Source organism: Chlorella variabilis (genome assembly GCF_000147415.1).
Source record: "Chlorella variabilis unplaced genomic scaffold CHLNCscaffold_5, whole genome shotgun sequence".
Taxonomy (NCBI): domain Eukaryota; kingdom Viridiplantae; phylum Chlorophyta; class Trebouxiophyceae; order Chlorellales; family Chlorellaceae; genus Chlorella; species Chlorella variabilis.
Genome location: NW_005435083.1, coordinates 1,755,927 through 1,773,355, shown reverse-complemented (window position 1 = coordinate 1,773,355; position 17,429 = coordinate 1,755,927). Strand labels below are relative to the sequence as shown.

Here is a 17,429-nt window from a genome sequence, read left to right as displayed (position 1 = left end):
CCCCCCCCCACACACACCACCACCACTTTTCGCCTGCCTGCAGCCACCCCCGAAGACATCTGCATGTTCTTCTTTGCCACCGCCGACGCGGGGCTGGCGGCGGAGGAGGCGGCGCGCGGCAAGGCCAAGGCCGCCGCCGGCGCCGCCATGCCCACCGGTGCGCTGCGCTGCTCCCCTTGCGCCACGCCTTCTGGCCTGCCCTGCCGGCGGGCACAATGGAACGGGTGGCAGGGAGGGAGCGGAGGCCTGCCTGCCTGCCCCTCCAGGGGGCGGATCGTTGCTGGCGGTGTCGCCTCGCCTCGCCCAGCGCCCGCCCGTCTTCTGCCTGCAGGCAAGGGCGAGGGCGAGGGGGATGGCGGCAGCAGCGCGGCCACGGCGGCCATGTACCAGCACCTGCTTGTGGAGTTTGCGCTGAGCCTGCTGCAGGGCGGGCTGCGCAAGGGGACCATCAACCCGCGCAGCCCGGGCGCAGGTGCGGGCGAGACGACACAAGCGCCTGCCTGCCTCGGTTTCTTTGCCTATTTGCTGCGCCAGGGCGCCGGCTGGCAAAACTAGCAAGCTGGCCGCGGCTGCCCATGCCAGGAGGCCTGGCTGCCGCCAGCTTCCCTGCATGCACGGGGGATGTGGGGTGGGGAGCCCCCTGGGATGAGCGGCCAGCCTGTGCCGTGCCCCCGCCGCTGCCACCTCATGCAGGCGAGCTTCTGGACCCTCTGCTGCCGCTGCTGGTGCGCGCGCTGCGCTCCCGCCACGCCCCCTCCGTCACCACCGCCCTCCAGGCCCTCAGCCTGCTGATGCAGAGCCAGCTGCCCGGGCTGCAGAAGACGGCGGCAGGTGTGGGGCGCTCGGCGGCGCCCCGCTTGCCTCGCCCTGCGCTGGCCGCCGCGTGTCTAACGCGGCCTCTATGCGATTGCTTGAGGCCGCACAGGCAGACGCCGGCTGCGATCCCATCCACACACACACCGTGCGCTCCCCCGCCCGCAGATGCGGGCAAGGCGGTGACGGAGCTGCTCAAGCGCTGCCCCCAGACCAGCCACCCCATCGCCCAGGACTGCTTCAAGCTGCTGGGCGGCATGCTGCGCCAGTGCGAGCGCTGGCAGCCCAGCACCGGCCAGCTGCGCTTCCTGGTGACCTGGGCTTTTGGGGACCTGGAGGAAAGCGCGGGCAGGCAGAACGCCTTCCACCTGCTCAAGGTGCGCGAGGCGGCGGCGGCGGCGCCGTGGCTGCGGCTGCGCATGCGACGGGGGCGTGTGGCGTGGAGAGGCAGCCGACAAGCGGCAGGCCCCGGCTGCCTTCTTCCCTCGCCGACTTACACACACACACACACACACACACACACACACACACACATACAACCACCACCACCACCACCACCACCGCTGCCTTCCTCCACCCACCGCAACGTCCCCCACCCCACCCACCCCCGCAGGCCATCCTGTCCCGCAAGCTGGTGCTGCCCGAGGTGTACGACCTCATGGTGCGGGTGCAGGTGAGGCCCGCCCCCCGCACACACAGCACACACAGCACACACAGCACACGCGCCCCGCCTCCCTGCCTGGCCGCCTGGCCACAGCCCTGCACGGGAGCGCGCTCGCCCTGAACAGCCCTGCCGCCGGGCGCGTCGGCGCTGGGCCCTGCTCGGCTGATGGCTAACCCTCTGCCTGCCGCCCCTGCGCCGGCGCCGGCTGCAGGAGCTGATGGTGCGCAGCCAGGCGGCGCCCGTGCGCTCCGCCTGCTCCTCCGCCCTGCTCCAGTTCCTGCTGGACTACCCGCTGGGTGAGCTGGCCGTACTGGCGGTACTGGTGGTGGTGGTGGTGCTGCTGCTGGTGTAGGGGCTGGTGGTGGTGGTGCTGGTGCTGCTGGTGTGGGGGCTGGTGCCGCTGCTAGTGGTGGTGCTGCTGCTGTGGGGGAGGAGGGAGGGCAGGCGATGCCGGAGAGGATCCCGCGCCGTGCGCCGCACCCTGGGGCGGGGCCCCTCCACGCCCGCTCGCCTCCCCGCACCCCCCGCCGTCGTTTGCCCTCCACCCGGCCGCGCCGCCTCACCCGCACACGACCCCCCATGCCCCCTGCCCCACCCCACCCCACCGCAGGCGAGAAGCGGCTGCAGGAGCACCTCCAGTTCCTTCTGGCCACCTGTCGTACGAGCACGCCAGCGGTCGGGAGGCGGCCCTGGACATGCTCACAGTGGTGCTCACCAAGTTCCCGCAGCCGCTGGTGTCGCAGTGGGCGGAAATGGTGGGCGGGGAGGAGGGGTGTGTGTGTGGAGGAGGGGTGTGTGCGGGGAGGAACGGGCGGGCTGGAGCTGCCGCCTGCAAGCCGCGCCGGCGCCCGACCCGGCAGCGGCAACGAGCCCAGCCCCGCGCGCCTCCATGTGCTGTTGGACCTGCCCCTGCCCCGGCGTCCAGCTGCCGGCCGCCGGAAGCGATTGCTTGCCCGCCTGCCCCGCCTGCCCGCCTGCCCACCTGCCCGCCTGCCCGCCCCCACCACCCTCTCCTCGCGCCCACCCTCCTCCCCGCCGCCCTTCCCTCCCCTCCAGGTCTTCCTGCCGCTGGTGGCCCGACTGGTGAACGACCCAGACTCTCGCTGCCGCTCGCTGGTTGGCGCGGCGCTGGGGGTGGTGGCGCGGCGTGCGGGCACCCCGCAGCGCGACCGCCTGGCGCAGTACTGCGTGCGGTGGCTGGGCGGCGGCGACGCGCGGCTCAGCCGCGCGGCGGCACAGGTGAGAGGGGGCGGGGGAATGGGCCCGGGCCTGGCGGCGGGCGCTGGGGGCGAGGTGGGCAGGTGTGTGCGTGCAGGAGGAGGCAGCACTGTGCGCAGCGGCAGCGGGCCCGGCAGCGGAGGCAGCTCTACGAGAGGCTGCGGCGGCAGGGCAGGGGATCGCTGCCGCCCAGGCTGGCGTGCCTGCCATGGGCGGCGGGCGACCACACCACCCCACAGCTGCACCACCACCACCCCACAGCTGATCTGTTCCCCCGGCTCCTCCCCTGCAGGCGCTGGGTGTGCTGGCGGAGGCGGAAGGGGCCGGCTTTGCGCGGCGCGTGCCCCCCCTGCTGCCGCCGCTGGCAAACCTGCTGGAGTCGCGGGCGGCGGCGGACGCGGCGGCGGCAGACGCGGCGGGCGAGGCGGCGGCGGGCGAAGCGGGCAGTGGCGGCGGCGGCGGCGGCGAGGCGCCTGCGGCGGCAGCGCCCGGCTGGCAGGAGGCTTACTACAGCCTGCTGCTGCTGCAGCGCCTGCTGGAGGGCTCGGCGGCGGCGCAGCTGGGATGGGGTTCGGGCGCCGCTGCGCGCCGCTGCTGGGCCGCCGCGCAGCGCCTGCTGCTGCACCGGCACCAGTGGGTGCGCAAGGCGGCGGGCAGGCTGGTGGGCGGCGGCCTGGCGGCGCCCGCCGTGGGGCAGCCCTGGCTGGAGGCAGCGGGCAGCGGCGCGGCAGGTGGGCAGGGCGGCGGCCGGGCAAGCGGGCCTCGGTTTCTGCATGCCTAGCCGCCAGCCTCCTGCTGCTGCCTTCTGCCTGCAGTGCTTGCCCCCCTGCTCCCCCGCATGCCACGCAGCCACGTGCAGCGCTGCCCTTCTCAGTGCCCCGCACCCCACCCCCCATGGGACCTCGTGCAGGCACGCTGGCGCTTTCTTTCTTCCGCCAGCTGGACTCGGAGGCCGCTGACGAGGCGCTGGCTGGGCAGGCGGTCAAGTGCCTCGTCTTCCTGGCAACACACATGTACGAAGATGATGAGGCGGCAGGCAGGGTGCCGCCGCCGCTCAAGCTCGCCGGCCCGGCGGCCGCCGGGGCGGCGCATGCGGGCGAGGCAGCGGGGGCAGGCGCGGCCGGCGGCGCAGCGGCGGTTGGCAGCAGCGGCGAGGAGGAGGAGGAAGGTGCAGGGGGGGAGGAGGAGGAGGCGGAGGAGGATCAGGATGACTGCACTGAAGCAGCAGCAGCAGCAGCCGACGGCAGCGGCAGCGACGGCGAGGATGGCGAGGGCGCGGGGGCGGCTGGCGGCGAGGCGGCCGCGGCTGAGGAGGCGGCGGGCGGCGGGCTGAGCCTGCAGGGGCTGGTGCGCCGCATGGCTCGCCTGGCGGACGACAAGACGTACGGGCGGCAGCTGCAGCGCGGCGTGGCCCTGCGCTTTGTGGCGGCGGCGGCGGCGCGGCTGGGGGCCGCCCGCGTGGCGCCCTACCTGCCGCTGCTCATGCGCCCGCTGTACCGCATCACGGAGCCAGGTGGGTGGGTGAAGGGCGCGTGAAGTGTCAGGTGGGGTGGGCTCGGGTGAGGCCAGGCGGGGAGGTGGTGGGCCCCGCCCAAAGCCACACCACACCGCCCATGGCTGCCGCTGCCAGCCGATGCGCCTCCAGTGCCGCCTCCGGCGCCCCAGCTGTGCCCTGCCTCCAACTGCCTGCACGGCTGCTCCACCCCCCCCCCCCGAGCCACCCATTCCTTCAGCTCCTCCTCTGCTTCCTGCCCCTCCCCTCCTGCCTATGCCTCTCGCCTCCTCTCCCCGCAGGCGCCACCGGCAACCCGCCAGAGGTGGTGAGCCTGGCGGAGGAGGTGGTGGCGCACTTGCGGGGCCTGGCGGGCGCAGACGCCATGCTGGCGGCCTACAACGCCGCACGCCAGTCGGTCCGACGGCAGCGCGGCGAGCGCAAGCGCAGGGAGGCGCTGCAGGTGTGTGTGTGTGTGGCTGGGCGCCAGGCGGCCGGCCGGCGGGCAGAATAGCTGCTTGCCGGTGGCTGGTGGGGCAGGCTTGCGGCTTGGGGCTTGGGGCGGCGGGCGCTGTGCCCTTCACTGCTGTGCTGTGCTGTGCTGTGCTGTGCCGTGCTGTGCTGCGCTGAGATTGCGCTGCGCTTGAGTCGCACTCGCGCTGCTCCCGCTGCCGCTCCCTCCTCAGACGCTGGTGGACCCCGAGGCCGCCGCCAAGCGCAAGATGCGCAAGCAGCAGCGCAAGGCGGCGGGCAAGCGCAAGCAGCTGGATCACGTGCGGCGGCAGCGCTCGGCGGGGGTGGTGGTCAAGAACAAGCGGCTGCGCACAGAGGGCGGCGCAGACCGCGGCGGTGGCGGCGGTGGCGGGCGGGGGCGCAGGGGCTGAGCGCGCGCCCGAGGCTTGCGGCTGCACTGGCCCGCGCGCCACCGGCGACGAGGCGTTGCAGGGCTGTGGAACTAGGCAGGCAGGACGCAGTTTTTACAGAGCGATGCAGCAAAGGCACAGAGAGCAGCAGAGTGTGCAGTAGCAGAGTGTGCATTGTTCAAAATGGTTGCCCGCTTGGGCATGCATGCGTGTAACAACATCCGTTGATGGCGAGGAGGCGAGCGCCTATCGTACCGAGGGTGGGCAGCTGACAACACAACAGAGCAGAGCACAAGGCAGGGGCGTGTGCACCCAACCAAGTGGCAGGCTGAAGAAAGCCACTGGAGAAGGCAGCACTCCTTTGACCATCCATTTAAGTTGGGAGGGTGGGAGGGAGGGGTGTCGGCGGCTCTCGCCGCGCTCAGTCGCACCCAGGGCCGTGCGCCGCGCTCAGGCCGCCCTGCGCTGGGCCTCCTCCTCGCCCCCCGCCGCCTCCTCGTGGCCCCAGCGGGGCTCCCACCACTCGGGGCGCCAGGGCCAGATCTCGGCATACCCGCTGCCCGCCTGCGCACAGGCCGCGGCGCCCGCCCCCCCCACACAGGGCATGCCAGGTCACCACCCCATATGCATGGCACGTGCCTCCCACACAAAAACCACATGCTAATGTGCATGCACGCACACGCAGCCGCCCGCACGCGCACACAGCCCTGCCACCCACCTCCAGGCCTCCCACCAGCAGCGGCTTCTCCTCGCGGATGGCGGCCATGGCCTGCACACCCGTCCAGGGCGCCAGCGGGGGGGTCAGCTCCGCCAGGCCAGCTGCTCGCAGTGTAGATGGAGCAGACAGGCAGGTAGGGCGAGCGGGGGCATGATGCCAGGCTGCAGGCGCGGCCAGCAGCAGGCGGCTGGCGCCGGGCGTGGCGCCCGGCTCACCTGCTGCAGGCGGATGGTGGCCAGCCCCAGCCCGCCCTGCACCACCCGCACCCGCCCCACCGCCGACAGGCTCTCGTCGGCGTCGTACACATCAAACACGTGGGAGCTGCGCGGGTCCAGGCTCACTGCGCGGCACGCGGCAGCAGGCGCAGGCGCAGGTGCAGGCGCAGTGAGGGACGCATTGCCCGGTGGGGTGGCCCCTTGGCACCACTCCCTGGATATGTGTTGGATGTATAGTATGTAGAAAGAAAGAGATGGGGATGCCGGGCCTCGCCTGCGCTGATGCAGCCCGAGCCGCGCGCGGCGCCCAGCTTGAACGGCATGAGGCGCTTGCGCACCACGCCGCGGGCGTGCACGCGCGCCACGCCCTCCTGCCCCACGTAGCAGCCCTTGGCGAAGGAGAGGCCGCGCAGGGCGTCCAGGTTGCACTCCAGGGGGTTGGCCTCGCCTGCACGGGTGGCGCAGCGCGGCGCAACCACAGCATGCACAGCGCAGGGTGGGCAAGCCATTGCAGGGGCGGCTACTGTGACGAGCCAGCACCTTGCACCCCAGGACTCTCAACTCGCCACCCCGCCCGCCGCAGCGACGCGCACCAGAAGGCATCTCGCTGTCCCCCTCCCCCACGCCGTGCTGCATGCGCCAGGCTCGGTAGTCACGCCACGAGGCGGTGGGGGCGGGCGCGCTGCCGCGCGGCAGCACGGCGCGGCGCCCCAGCGCGGGCAGGCGCGGGTCGGCGGCCCACGCGCGCTCCGGCGCTGAGCTGGCTCCGGCGATGCCGCCGCCAAAGGCTGCCATGACAGCGTACGCCTTGCCCGCGTTGCTGACGGAGACACTGTGGTGCAGGGAGTAGTGCTGCAGCAGGTCCATGAGCGGGCGGCGCTGCGCGGCGTCGCAGTCGGCCAGCACGGTGGGCACGTCGGCGCCTGTGCGGCACAGCAGGATGGCAGGCGTTGGAGCGTCGGAGCGGCCTATCAGCTGCTGGCATGCAGCCTCGCCGGGCCGGTCTTGTATTCCCTGATGTCCAGGTGCCCTTGCATGATGCCCGACCCGGCATGCTGGTCCCACCTTCCACCGCGTGCAGGAAGAGGTCGTGCAGGAAGCGGCCCTGGGCGGTGAGCACACAGGCGTACAGCGGCGGCCCGCCGGGCGCCAGCTGCGTGACGTCGTTAGACACGATCCTCTGCAGAAAGGGCATCAGGTTGGAGCCCTCCAGCTTGATGACCGTCCGCAGCTCATCCAGGCACGCGATGCCGCCGCGAACCGCGGAGGAGGCAGCAGTGGAGAAGAGGCGGGAGGCGGCGGCGACCGCCGCTGCGCCGCCCCTGATGGCTTGGAGCCGTCGCAGCAGCATGTATGGGCGGGCGAGGTGTGACGATCCTAGGCAATGCTAGGAGCTACGAGGCGGCACCCGCCCCGTTGTGTCGGAAAGTTTCCGGAAAACCCCCGCGGCGGTCAGGACGAGGTGGGGCTTGAGTGAGCAGTGACGCCGCGCTGTCAGAAAGTCGCACGGGGGTGAGGGCCGCCTGTTTTCACCCTGGCCCATGTTGCTGACTGGCGCAGCAGGACACAGCATGGCCGTGCCCGAACCACCCAACAATAGCGTGGACAGATATCTTGAGAGGCAGCATGGAGCCCACATGTGAGCATGGGCTCAACCGGCAATGCTCCAGGCTGAAGGGATGATCAGTGCATGCCGGTTCGCAGCGGTCGCAGCGACCTCGTTGGCGCTGCGGGCGGCAGGCTGGCGCTGCGACACAACGTGCGCAGCTGAGTGCCTGGCAGTACCTGACACATGTTTTTACAGAGCAGTACTTTGAAGCATGGAGATATGAAACAGAAAAACAAGAATTGGCGAAGAAATAGGTGGCGCTAGGATGGATGGGCCGGCCTGCTTAGTCGTACATGGCATGATATGCGGCCAGCAGTTCTGCAGCAGCACGGGGCCCCAGCTCCCCGGTGGAAATGTCGGGCATCAGGCGCGCCAGCAACCACTTCACGTTTTCGTTCTGCCTGAACGAATCCAGCACCGCCTCCTCTGCCGCCGTCCAAGCCACTCGTCGGTGCTGATGCTGCCGCACCTGCGCCAGCTCGCCGCTGTGCACCATGGCCGCCTGATAGTCGGCAAGCTGGTGCTGCAGCTTGTCGATGTTGAGCCCAGAGTGTGCGCTGCAGGTCAGCACAGTGGGCTGCCAGCTGCGCCGCCGCTGGCGGTGGAAGTACGCGGTGCTCTTGAACGCAGCGGCGGCCCGTGCTGCCGCAGCCTTGGTGGCGCCGTCAGCCTTGTTGATCACCACAATGTCTGCATGCCGATTCAAGGTGAGAAGGGAGGCTGGGTGAGGGCAGGCAGAGGCACACGTGGTCAGGGGGGCCAGCAGCACCCGCGCACCTGCCAGCTCCTGAATCCCACGTTTGACGACCTGCAGGCCGCGACAATGAGAAGAGCAATGAAGGCCACGGAGGATGGGGTTGATGAATGCTCCACAGGGTAGCTATCGGGTGCTGTTTGTTGTGTGCACCTGCAGCTCGTCGCCTCCAACCGGCGGGAGCACCAGCACAAACACGTCCACCAGGTCCTGCACCGCTGTCTCGCTCTGGCCGACACCCACAGTCTCCACCAACACCTGCGTAAGACCGCGGCGAGGCGCGCAGCTCTGTATAGTGGCTTGCGGCATGCAGCTGCGCCATTCAGAGCGGCCTGCCTGCCAGCCAGCTGCAGACAGCTCGCCCACCTTGCTGTAGCCAGCCGCCTCGCATATCGATATTGCATCAACCGTGGAGCGCGCCACGCCGCCCAGGGTGCCCCTGGCGGGGCTGGGACGCACGTAGGCATCGGCGCTGGCGCTCAGGCTGCGGAGCAGGCGGCGGGCACCTCCTCTGCTCATGAAGCGGCAAGCCGAGGGGATGGGATGCAATCACAATATCAAGCTCAGCTGCTGGGCCTTACCGCGGCATACGCGTCTTGTCCCCCAGGATGGCGCCGCCGCTGGATTCGGAGCTGGGGTCGATCGCCAGCACCGCCACCCGCTCCCCAGCTCGCAGCAGCTCGACCCCAAGCGCCTCTATAAGCGAGCTCTTGCCGGCCCCCGGCGGGCCGCTGACTCCTATGCGAAACGGCTCGGGGCCACCACTCTGTGCTGCCGCCTCCCGCCGCTCCCGCCGCAAAGCGCGGACCAGCTTGGCGGCCAGCAGCTGATGATCTAAACGTGAGCTCTCCACCAGGCTGATGCCCTGGCTGACAGCCCGCCGACTGCCCTGCAGTATGCCTGCAGCTAGGGCCTCCATGGCAGCAAACTGCTGGAGGGAGGGCATGTAGCGCGGCGCCTGGGCGGCCGCTGTGGTGAGGAGGCGGGAGGCGGCGGCGGCCGCCGCCCCGCCGCCCCTGATGGCTTGGAGCCGTCGCATCAGCATGTACCGGCAAAGAATCGACAATCTCAAGCAGTGCAGGGGGCCACGGGGCGGCCCCCGCCCCGTTGTGTCGGAAAGTTCCCGGGAAATCCCTTGCGGCGATCAGGACGAGGTGGGGCTTGAAATAGCAGTGCACACGGGTGAGGGCCGCCTGTCCCATTTTCGCTGACTGGCGCAGCAGGGCACAGCATGGCCCCGCCACAAAACCAGGGGTGGACACCTGCGTTGATCTGAGGCACACCCTGGGGGCTCAAACGTGATCATGGGCCACTCAGCAATGCTCCAAGCTCACGTGACCAGCGCATGGTGCTGGGCAGCACTTCACAGAACAAGAACAGGCTTACCGCTGTCGGCATGGAACTAATTGTACCGCACGCTCAGCACCAAGTTGGACGCTACAGATGGCAATCATGCCAGCAGTTCTGGCAGTGCAGGGGGGAGCCCAGGCATTGTTGATGTCAAGTTTCAGGCTGTGGCGGCAGCAGCGGCCAAGCTGTTGCAATGGTGGCCATCTCCTTGGAAGCGCCCAGCCACCAGCAATGAACCTGCTGGCGCCGCTCCAGCCTGGTCCACAGCGGCGGCGTGCGGTTGGCAGCAGTTACAAGCACAAAGGGGTGTCACACGCTGAGTAGCTGAGGCAATTTACAGAGTTCTTTTGAAGAAAGAGATGATGCGTATGCGAACGAAGCAAGCTGGTGTGGTCACTGAAAATTGGTGGTGTTGAAATGGTAAAGGTGGGGAGCACAACAGAGGGCAGATGAATGTAGCAGCAGTGGAGGAAGTCAACGGTGCCCCCGAGGCGGGGCTGGTCACGGTGGTTATTGGCATTCACAAGCGGCGGCAGCGGAGCGGGCGGCCAAGAGCCCGGGGCTGTGCTGGGGCGGCCGGGGGAAAGGCAGAGGGGCAGCCAGGGCGGGCAGCTGGCTGTGCGGGCGCGCCGTCACAACACCTCCGCCTCCGCCTCCGCCTCCAGCTCCCCCTCGTACTCGGCCATGCGGCGGCGCACCAGGCCGTACAGCTGGGGCTGCGCCGCGATGCGGCGGCTGTACTCGCCCTGCGGGTCGGCAAACGAGCCGTCCAGCACTTTCTTCATCTGGTTGAAGATGTAGGGCGCCAGCACGCCCAGCACAAAGTTCAGGAGGAAGGCGGGGATGAAGGGGATGTGGGGGTCCAAATGGATCAGCAGGCTGCCCTCGGTGCGCGGCGCGCCGTCGGCAGACGGCGCCAGCGGCCTGCAGGCGGGAGGCGCGCGCGGCGAGGCGGCGGCGGTCGGCCGAGCAGCCTGGCTTTGCAGGGTGGCCGATGGCCAGCCCACCACCCTGGGACCGGGCCGCAGGTGCCAAGCCATGCCACACGCCCAGGCTGCCCCCCCACCTGAGCTTGAGGCAGGATCCCGCCAGGAAGTTGATGAGCTTGCGCTTGGCCCACTCCTTGGGTAGCGGCACATGCCCCTGCGGCAGCTCCTCCGGCGAGCAGTCCCCTATGCTGACCAGCAGGCAGCGGTGCTCCTGCGCCAGGTCAAACCCGCGCGCCCGCAGCAGCGCCTGCATGTTCCTGCAGCCGCGGCGGGCGGCACGGCGGGGCCAGTCGGCTGGCTGGCAGGCGGGGCTGGCTGGCACGGATGCTCCTCGGAGCACCAAGCCCAGCGCTACGCTGGGAGGCTGCCCAGTACCCCAGCAACACACAAAAAACAGCCATTGGAAGGCTCTCCCTCCCAGGCTTGATCCAGCCGTGCAGGCGAATGCCAACCTCTCCCCCACCCACCCACACACTCCCTCCCTCACTTGAACGGCTTCATCATCCACTGCGCCCCATACAGGTACGACTCAAAGATGGAGGGCTCGGCAAGCATGATGCTGGCCAGGCTGAACCTGCGGGCGGGCAGGCAGGCAGGCAGGCAGGCAGGCAGGCAGGCAGGCGGGCAGGCAGGCAGGGAGTGGGGCAGGGGCAGGCCAGGAGACGGGGCCATACCGGTGGCAAGTGGCATGCGTGATGGTGGGCAGGGCAGGGGAGGGAGCTGCGGCGGCTGTGGTGTCCCCTTAACGCCACCCAGCCTGCCCCTACCCCTCCCCGCCAGGAACGTACCCCACCCGGGGCAGCCTGCTGCCCTCCCTGCCAGCACCGCCCCGCTGCTCCCACTTGTTCCACCTGCCAGCCTGCCCTCACTTGTTCCACGTGACCACCAGGTCGAACTCGTGCGCCAGCGCCAGCAGGTGCTCCAGCGGGTGGGCAAACACGGCGGAGAACTTGAGGCTGCAGGCAGGGGGGGGGCTTAACATCAACGACGACTGGCACGCAGGGGCAGGCAGCGCCCCGCCACCGCGCGGCAGCACGCGGCGGGCGGGCGCGGCCGGCGGCTTGCCTGTGCACCGTGGTGCCGCGCTGGTGGCGGTAGTGGACCTTGAGCGCGTCGTCGCGGGACACCATCCACCCCTTGTGGTCCTCCAGTGCCCGCAGCGCCTCCCGGGCGGCCGAGGCGTCCGCCAGCACGCGTGCCACGTCCAGGCTGGCGCCAGCTGGCGTCGCCGCGGCCAGCGCGTCGTCGGGCAGCGCCGCCAGCTCCTCCACGCTGCCGCCCACCAGCTCGGCGAGCTGGTGCAGCGTGGCGGCCGCCCCCAGCACGCGGCCGTCCGCCGCCAGCTGCGCAGCCTGCTGCAGGAGCTGCCGGGCGCCGGGCGCGTCCAGCGAGGAGCGCAGGTGCTGCGACCGCGAGCGCTTCAGCTTGAGGGCCGGCACCGCCGCCACGGTCACCCGCGGCGCGCCCTCCAGCACCGCCGCCAGCTGCTCCGCCGCCATGTCCTGCTTGGCCGCCGCCTCCAGGTCGGCTGGCAGCAGGTGGCCGTGCGCTTTCAGCACCTGCGTAGGGGGGGAGGCAGGCAGGCGGGCAGGCAGGCGGGTGGCTGCTCCACAACATGGCAACTCGCCACCACATCAACGGGCGTTGCAATGCAAAGCAGGGCAGGCGTGGATGCCAGGGAGGGAGCAGGCCGGCCAGCGCCAGCAGCCATCGGCAGCAGAAGGGCACCTGGATGGCCTCATCCACGCTCTCGTCGTGCCACCGGCCCTCCTCCTCCCACCCCTGCAGCGCCTCGGCCAGGTCGATTTCCGACAGCGCATCGTGCCACTCATCCTCGGCATCGCTCATCCCGCCGTCTACTGCGCTGTACCATCCCATGGACCGGTGCGACAGCAGCAGCGTGGGGTCGTCTGGCGGGCTGCTGCCGCCGCCTGCCGCCAAGACGAGCGGCGGGACGGCCGCCTGCCGCTGGTCCCGGTGGTTGGCTGGCTGCTGCTGATCGACCCCATTCTCTCGCACGGTCTCCTGCGCATCCCTCGCTGCTGCTGGACAGGCGCAACAATTCCCCATCCCAGGCCCCGCACACAAATTCTTGCACACCACCCCTGAAACCAGCCAGGATGCGATCACAGATGCCACCGATCAAAAACAAGCTCAATTGGGCGAGCCCGCCACTCGAGAGCCATTCCCCTTCCTTCCACCTGAGTTGGGTGCCTGCAAAACAGGAGGTTGCAGGAGCCAGAAGGAGAAGAGTGCTGCTGAACGACTTTACCTCATTGAATAGGCGCAGCGCGCTGTTTGTGACGCCACTTGCGTAGTGTGCGCGCAGCCCTTGCCGCCGAGAGTCAGGCAGGCGGTCCCAGTTGGTTTTCAGTAGAGCGGCCTGGCATGTCGGCTGCAGCACGGTGCAGCAGCCTCCATGCTGGTGTGCGGTTGCCATCTGCTTTCCCAGGGCGAGCTGTGGACCCGCAGGTAAGCGCTGCGGCTGCAGTACAGCGCGCTACTTGCAGCAGAGGCCGCAGCACGGGCGACACTGCAGCACAGGCCGCAGCAGGGGGCAACGCCGGAAGCGCCGTCGCCTGCCGCCTGCAACGGCAGCGAGGTGCTGCTGTTCTGCTGGCTTAGTTCTGCGCGCCTGCATTGTGGCCTTCATTGCGCGGCGCCGGCGGTTCCCCCCACCCTGCTGCTGCAGCATCACGGCCAGCAGCAGCTCTTGCCGGCGCAGCGGCCGCAGCCACGCCACCGGCGCGCCGCCCCCCTGGTGGCAGCGGCCGAAGCCGCCTCGCTCGAGGAGCAGCAGCAGCAGCAGCAGCAGCCCGGCAGCAGCGAGAATGGCGGGCAGCCGTCCACGTCTGGCAGGGGCGCCGCGCCGGCGCTGAAAGTGCGGGGCGCCAAGGTCGTGGTGCAGGATATGGTGAAGCACTTTGAGACGCGGCGGGGGCTGTTCAAAGCGGTCAACGGCGCCAGCGTGGACATGGAGCCAGGCACGATCACAGCGCTGCTGGGGCCCTCCGGCTCAGGTGCGGCCGCGGGCCTGAGGGCGGCGACGGGATGCTTGGCTGCGCGGCTGAAATCGGCCGGCAGCGCCGTGGCTGGCGAGGCCGGCCATTCCGCCCCAGCCTTCCCCACCCGCCCCAACTCCTGCCGCCTGCCTGCAGGCAAGACCACGCTGCTGCGGCTGATAGCGGGGCTGGAGGAGCCGACCGCGGGGCGGGTGTTTTTTGACGGGGAGGACATCACGGGGCGGTCGGTGCCAGACCGGGACCTCGGCTTTGTCTTCCAGGTGCGGCTGTCCGGGGCTCCTGCCTCTCCCCTGGCTGCCCGCAAGGAGGAGCAAGGCAGCGGCAGCGCCGCTGCATCGGGTCCGGCAGGACGAGCAGCGCCAGCTGCCCGCGGCCCTCTCGCGCCGGATGCGGCGCTTCTGCTCGACAGCCCCCGCCGCTCCCGGCCCCGCCCCTGCCGCAGGGCTATGCGCTGTTCAAGCACATGACTGTGGCCGACAACATCACGTTTGGGCCGCGCATGCGCAAGATGGGGCTGGACCTGGAGGCCAAGTGAGGCGGCAGGGGCAGGCTCGGGCCCTGCGGTGGCTGGCAGCTGCGCATGCTTTGGGGCCGGTCATTGCGGGCTGCCAGCACAGGCTGGCTGGCAGCCGGTGTGTGATGGTGATGCCATGTGTATGTGAGGCGCAGGGTGGAGGAGCTGCTGCAGCTGACGGAGCTGGAAGGGCTGGGCGGACGGTACCCGCCGCAGGTGGGGCATGCACGCTCTGGGCCCTTCTGCATCGATGCCAGATATCAGCCTGGTGGCCCCGCCTTGTTGTTTCCTGCCATGTTGTTACCGCCGAGCTGAGCCCCACCGCTGCGCCGCCGCCCGCCTGCCCGCCTGCAGCTGTCTGGAGGCCAGAAGCAGCGCGTGGCGGTGGCGCGCGCCTTGGCCTGCAACCCGCGCCTGCTGCTGCTAGACGAGCCCTTTGGGGCGCTGGACCCGGTGGTCCGCAAGTCGCTGCGGTGCGCCTGCTGCTGCGTGCTGCTGCTGCTGCTGCTGCCTACCTTTGCCTGCACCATTGCAGGTGCCTCTCCTGCCTTGAAGCCCTCACACCATGCACCTTGCCCCCCCAACTTGGCCTGCGCTTGAGCCGCCCTGCGCTGCCGGCTGGTTACCCTCGCTGCAGGCACGGCCTGCGTGACATTGTGCGGCGCGTTGGCGTCACCACCATCATCGTCACGCATGACCAGGTGGGTGGTGGGTGGGTGGGTGGGTGGCTAGCTGGCATGGCATCGCGCATCAGCAGCCCTTTGCTGTGCCGCTGTGCCCCACCACCACCACCACCATCCCGCCACCACTCGCCATGCCTATGTAGGAGGAGGCGTGGGACATTGCCGACCACGTGGTCATCTTCAACAAGGGCGCCATCGAGCAGCATGGCACGCCCGAGGTGTGTGTGGACAGATGCGCTGGCTTCTTAACAGCCCTCGGGGCAGATGCACTAGCTTGTCAACAGCCCTTGCAGTCCACTGCCGCTGCTGCCAGCCTGAGTGTTGCCCCCCCTTCCGCCCTCGTGTTGTGCCCTGTGGCAGGAGGTGGCCAAGGAGCCGATGTCTCCGTTTGTGATGAACTTTGTCGGGGACGTGAGCCACGTGCCTGCCTCCTGCCAGGTGGGAGGGTGGCGAGAGAGAGTTTGTCTGTTTCGATGTGCGTTCAGGCTGCAAAAGCAGCCGTGCGGCCAAGGCCCTCTCGCTCTTGCTGTTGATTTAAATGCGCTCACGGCTCCTCCTCGCTGCTGCCTTGTCTCCCTTGGTTCCCCCCGTGCAGCTTGTTCGCAAGATGGGCTTCCACACCGACAAGCCTTTCGTAATGGTCCGCCCCTCGGGTGAGCTGTTGCACCAAAGGGAACCCTGCTGTTGCTGCTGCTGCTCTTGGTCAGCGGTCCTCTGTGTTACAGTCACCCTGCTATGATAGCCCGAGTGAGCAGACCTTGGGCAGGGGGCAAACATGACCAGAGTAGCATTCCTTGGCCACAACAGACTTCTGGCTAGATAGGTTCATGCCCTATCCAACCCCTGGCTCGCTTGCCCGTCCTTCTGCAGACATCCGGTTGCGCACCAACTTTGAGGAATGCCAGTCGTGTGCCCCCGCCACCGTGCACGACAAGGCGAACCTGGGCAAGTCGGTGCGCTACTACCTGCGCTTTGATGACGACGTGGTGAGTGGGGGCAGCCAGACATGCCATCTCCCCCAATGCAGCATGATGTTGCTTGTTGCCATCGGCACAGCTCAGGTGGGTGTGGTGCTGGCAGGCCAGTCGTTGCGGTTTGACCAATGATCTGCCTTGTTCTCTGGTGCAGGACGTGGACCTGACGGTGTCTCGCAAGGTGGACGAGGAGGTGTACGACCTGGGCGTGGGGCAACGCGTGTTTGTGCAGGTGCCGCCTGCTAAGATGATGGGCTTCGACTACTCCGACATCGATGCTACCTCGGCGGGCATCTAGGGAATGTGCAGACGCCACGCACACCGCTTTCCAGCGCAGCAGGTTGGGTGGTCCCTCCTCCTTGTGTGGTGCACTGTAACATCCACTAGCGGGCAGATCGAGATTGACCATGGCTGGCTGCGCTGAAGAGGCAAGAAAGAGGGGGAATAGGGAGTGTGAGAGAATAGAGGTGGTGGCAGCAGCGGGGAGGGTGTGGGGTGCCAAGAGGGGTGCCAAAAGTGACCCCGACAGGAATCGGGGCGGGGGAGGGGCAGAAGGTGCCAAAAGTGTGATGACCCCGACAAGAATGGGGGCGGGGGAGGGGGCAGGGGTTGCCAAAAGTGTGATGACCCCGACAGGAATTGGGGCGGGGGTGCGGGTGAGGGGGTGCCAAAAGTCTGATGACCCCGACAAGAATGGGGGCGGGGGAGGGTTGCCAAAAGTGATCTGACCCCGACAGGAATCGGGACGGGGGAGGGGGCAGGGGGTGCCAAAAGTGATCTGACCCCGACAGGAATCGAACCTGCAACCGTTTGATCTGGAGTCAAACGTTCTACCATTAAACTACGGAGCCGTCGGTGAAGTACCAAATATTTGTTAAATATGTAGTGTATTTTCAGCAACCCCAGCCGGGCGGCCCGTCGTTGGCCGCGACGTTAAATAAGGAGCTGGATGAGTGCCGGTGGGTGATACCACAGGCACGAGTTCGAACCCCAGCCGGGACACTAGCTGGGACTTTGCCTCACGGCACCTTCGTGGCGGCATCTGGGCGGCGGACGGCTGCCCGGCAGACCGGCATGGCGCTTGCAAGACGGAGCCTCCCCGGGATGCCATCGGCGGCCAGATTTTCCTCGCTCTGGACAGCCGGCAGGGTTAGTGGGTTCGGCCCCAGCACATTAATGTGCCCAATCCCTGTAACACACACACACACACACCGTCGTTGTTCATCGTTCCTTGCTCGAGTCCCCCGGCGCGGCCGGGCCCCGCGCCCCCCTCCCGCTCCTCTGGGGCCCTTCTTGAGCAACACCCTGCCTTGGGGACGCAGGACGAGGGCGACCGCAGCATCGCCGGCTCGCTTGGCCCGCCAGCCGCCCATTCTGCAACTGCCCGCACTCGAGATGGCCTCCTGATGGTGCGTGGAGGGGTGCCCCGGGCCCTGCGGCGCCCGCGGCTCGGCTAGTCCGGCGAACACCCCCTCGGGCCGGTGCCGGCTCCCGGCCCGTTGTATGAGCCCCCGTGTGCCCCGTTGGTGCCCGGCCACCCCCTCTGCGAC

The 17,429-nt window shown here is 69.1% G+C and overlaps 5 protein-coding genes across 5 annotated transcripts in view; 2 read left to right on the top strand and 3 right to left on the bottom strand.

The window, feature by feature from the left end:
* Nucleotides 1–5,071, top strand: part of CHLNCDRAFT_51116 (hypothetical protein) — a gene marked incomplete at both ends in the record, with an annotated part of 16,353 nt that extends 11,282 nt beyond the window's left edge. The window contains 12 exons of the mRNA XM_005849852.1: nt 44–157; nt 332–472; nt 694–831; nt 982–1,190; nt 1,427–1,486; nt 1,689–1,825; nt 2,088–2,232; nt 2,534–2,716; nt 2,988–3,426; nt 3,606–4,208; nt 4,490–4,650; nt 4,874–5,071. Of these exons, the coding sequence (XP_005849914.1) occupies nt 44–157; nt 332–472; nt 694–831; nt 982–1,190; nt 1,427–1,486; nt 1,689–1,825; nt 2,088–2,232; nt 2,534–2,716; nt 2,988–3,426; nt 3,606–4,208; nt 4,490–4,650; nt 4,874–5,071 (2,528 nt within the window). The remainder of the gene's footprint in view (nt 1–43; nt 158–331; nt 473–693; nt 832–981; nt 1,191–1,426; nt 1,487–1,688; nt 1,826–2,087; nt 2,233–2,533; nt 2,717–2,987; nt 3,427–3,605; nt 4,209–4,489; nt 4,651–4,873) is intronic.
* Nucleotides 5,072–5,500: 429 nt separating this feature from the next.
* Nucleotides 5,501–7,334, bottom strand: CHLNCDRAFT_143206 (hypothetical protein; the record flags this gene model as incomplete). The annotated part of the gene is made up of 6 exons (XM_005849602.1): nt 5,501–5,614; nt 5,769–5,819; nt 5,984–6,089; nt 6,302–6,431; nt 6,577–6,906; nt 7,049–7,334. The coding sequence occupies 6 exons, from the start codon at nt 7,332–7,334 to the stop codon at nt 5,501–5,503; spliced, it is 1,017 nt and encodes a 338-aa protein (XP_005849664.1).
* A 541-nt stretch (nt 7,335–7,875) lies between these two features.
* On the bottom strand, nt 7,876–9,265 carry CHLNCDRAFT_21255 (hypothetical protein; the record flags this gene model as incomplete). Its single annotated transcript, XM_005849601.1, has 5 exons — nt 7,876–8,282; nt 8,370–8,400; nt 8,500–8,604; nt 8,713–8,830; nt 8,928–9,265. The coding sequence occupies 5 exons, from the start codon at nt 9,263–9,265 to the stop codon at nt 7,876–7,878; spliced, it is 999 nt and encodes a 332-aa protein (XP_005849663.1).
* A 1,063-nt stretch (nt 9,266–10,328) lies between these two features.
* On the bottom strand, nt 10,329–12,533 carry CHLNCDRAFT_143203 (hypothetical protein; the record flags this gene model as incomplete). Its single annotated transcript, XM_005849600.1, has 6 exons — nt 10,329–10,620; nt 10,763–10,942; nt 11,173–11,259; nt 11,555–11,641; nt 11,709–12,244; nt 12,414–12,533. 6 exons carry the CDS (start codon nt 12,531–12,533, stop codon nt 10,329–10,331), a joined length of 1,302 nt encoding a protein of 433 aa, XP_005849662.1.
* Nucleotides 12,534–13,073: 540 nt separating this feature from the next.
* On the top strand, nt 13,074–16,177 carry CHLNCDRAFT_143202 (hypothetical protein; the record flags this gene model as incomplete). Its single annotated transcript, XM_005849851.1, has 12 exons — nt 13,074–13,157; nt 13,378–13,705; nt 13,844–13,968; nt 14,151–14,239; nt 14,378–14,438; nt 14,577–14,695; nt 14,860–14,923; nt 15,049–15,123; nt 15,266–15,343; nt 15,501–15,558; nt 15,776–15,891; nt 16,034–16,177. The coding sequence occupies 12 exons, from the start codon at nt 13,074–13,076 to the stop codon at nt 16,175–16,177; spliced, it is 1,341 nt and encodes a 446-aa protein (XP_005849913.1).
* Between the last annotated feature and the right edge of the window lie 1,252 nt (nt 16,178–17,429).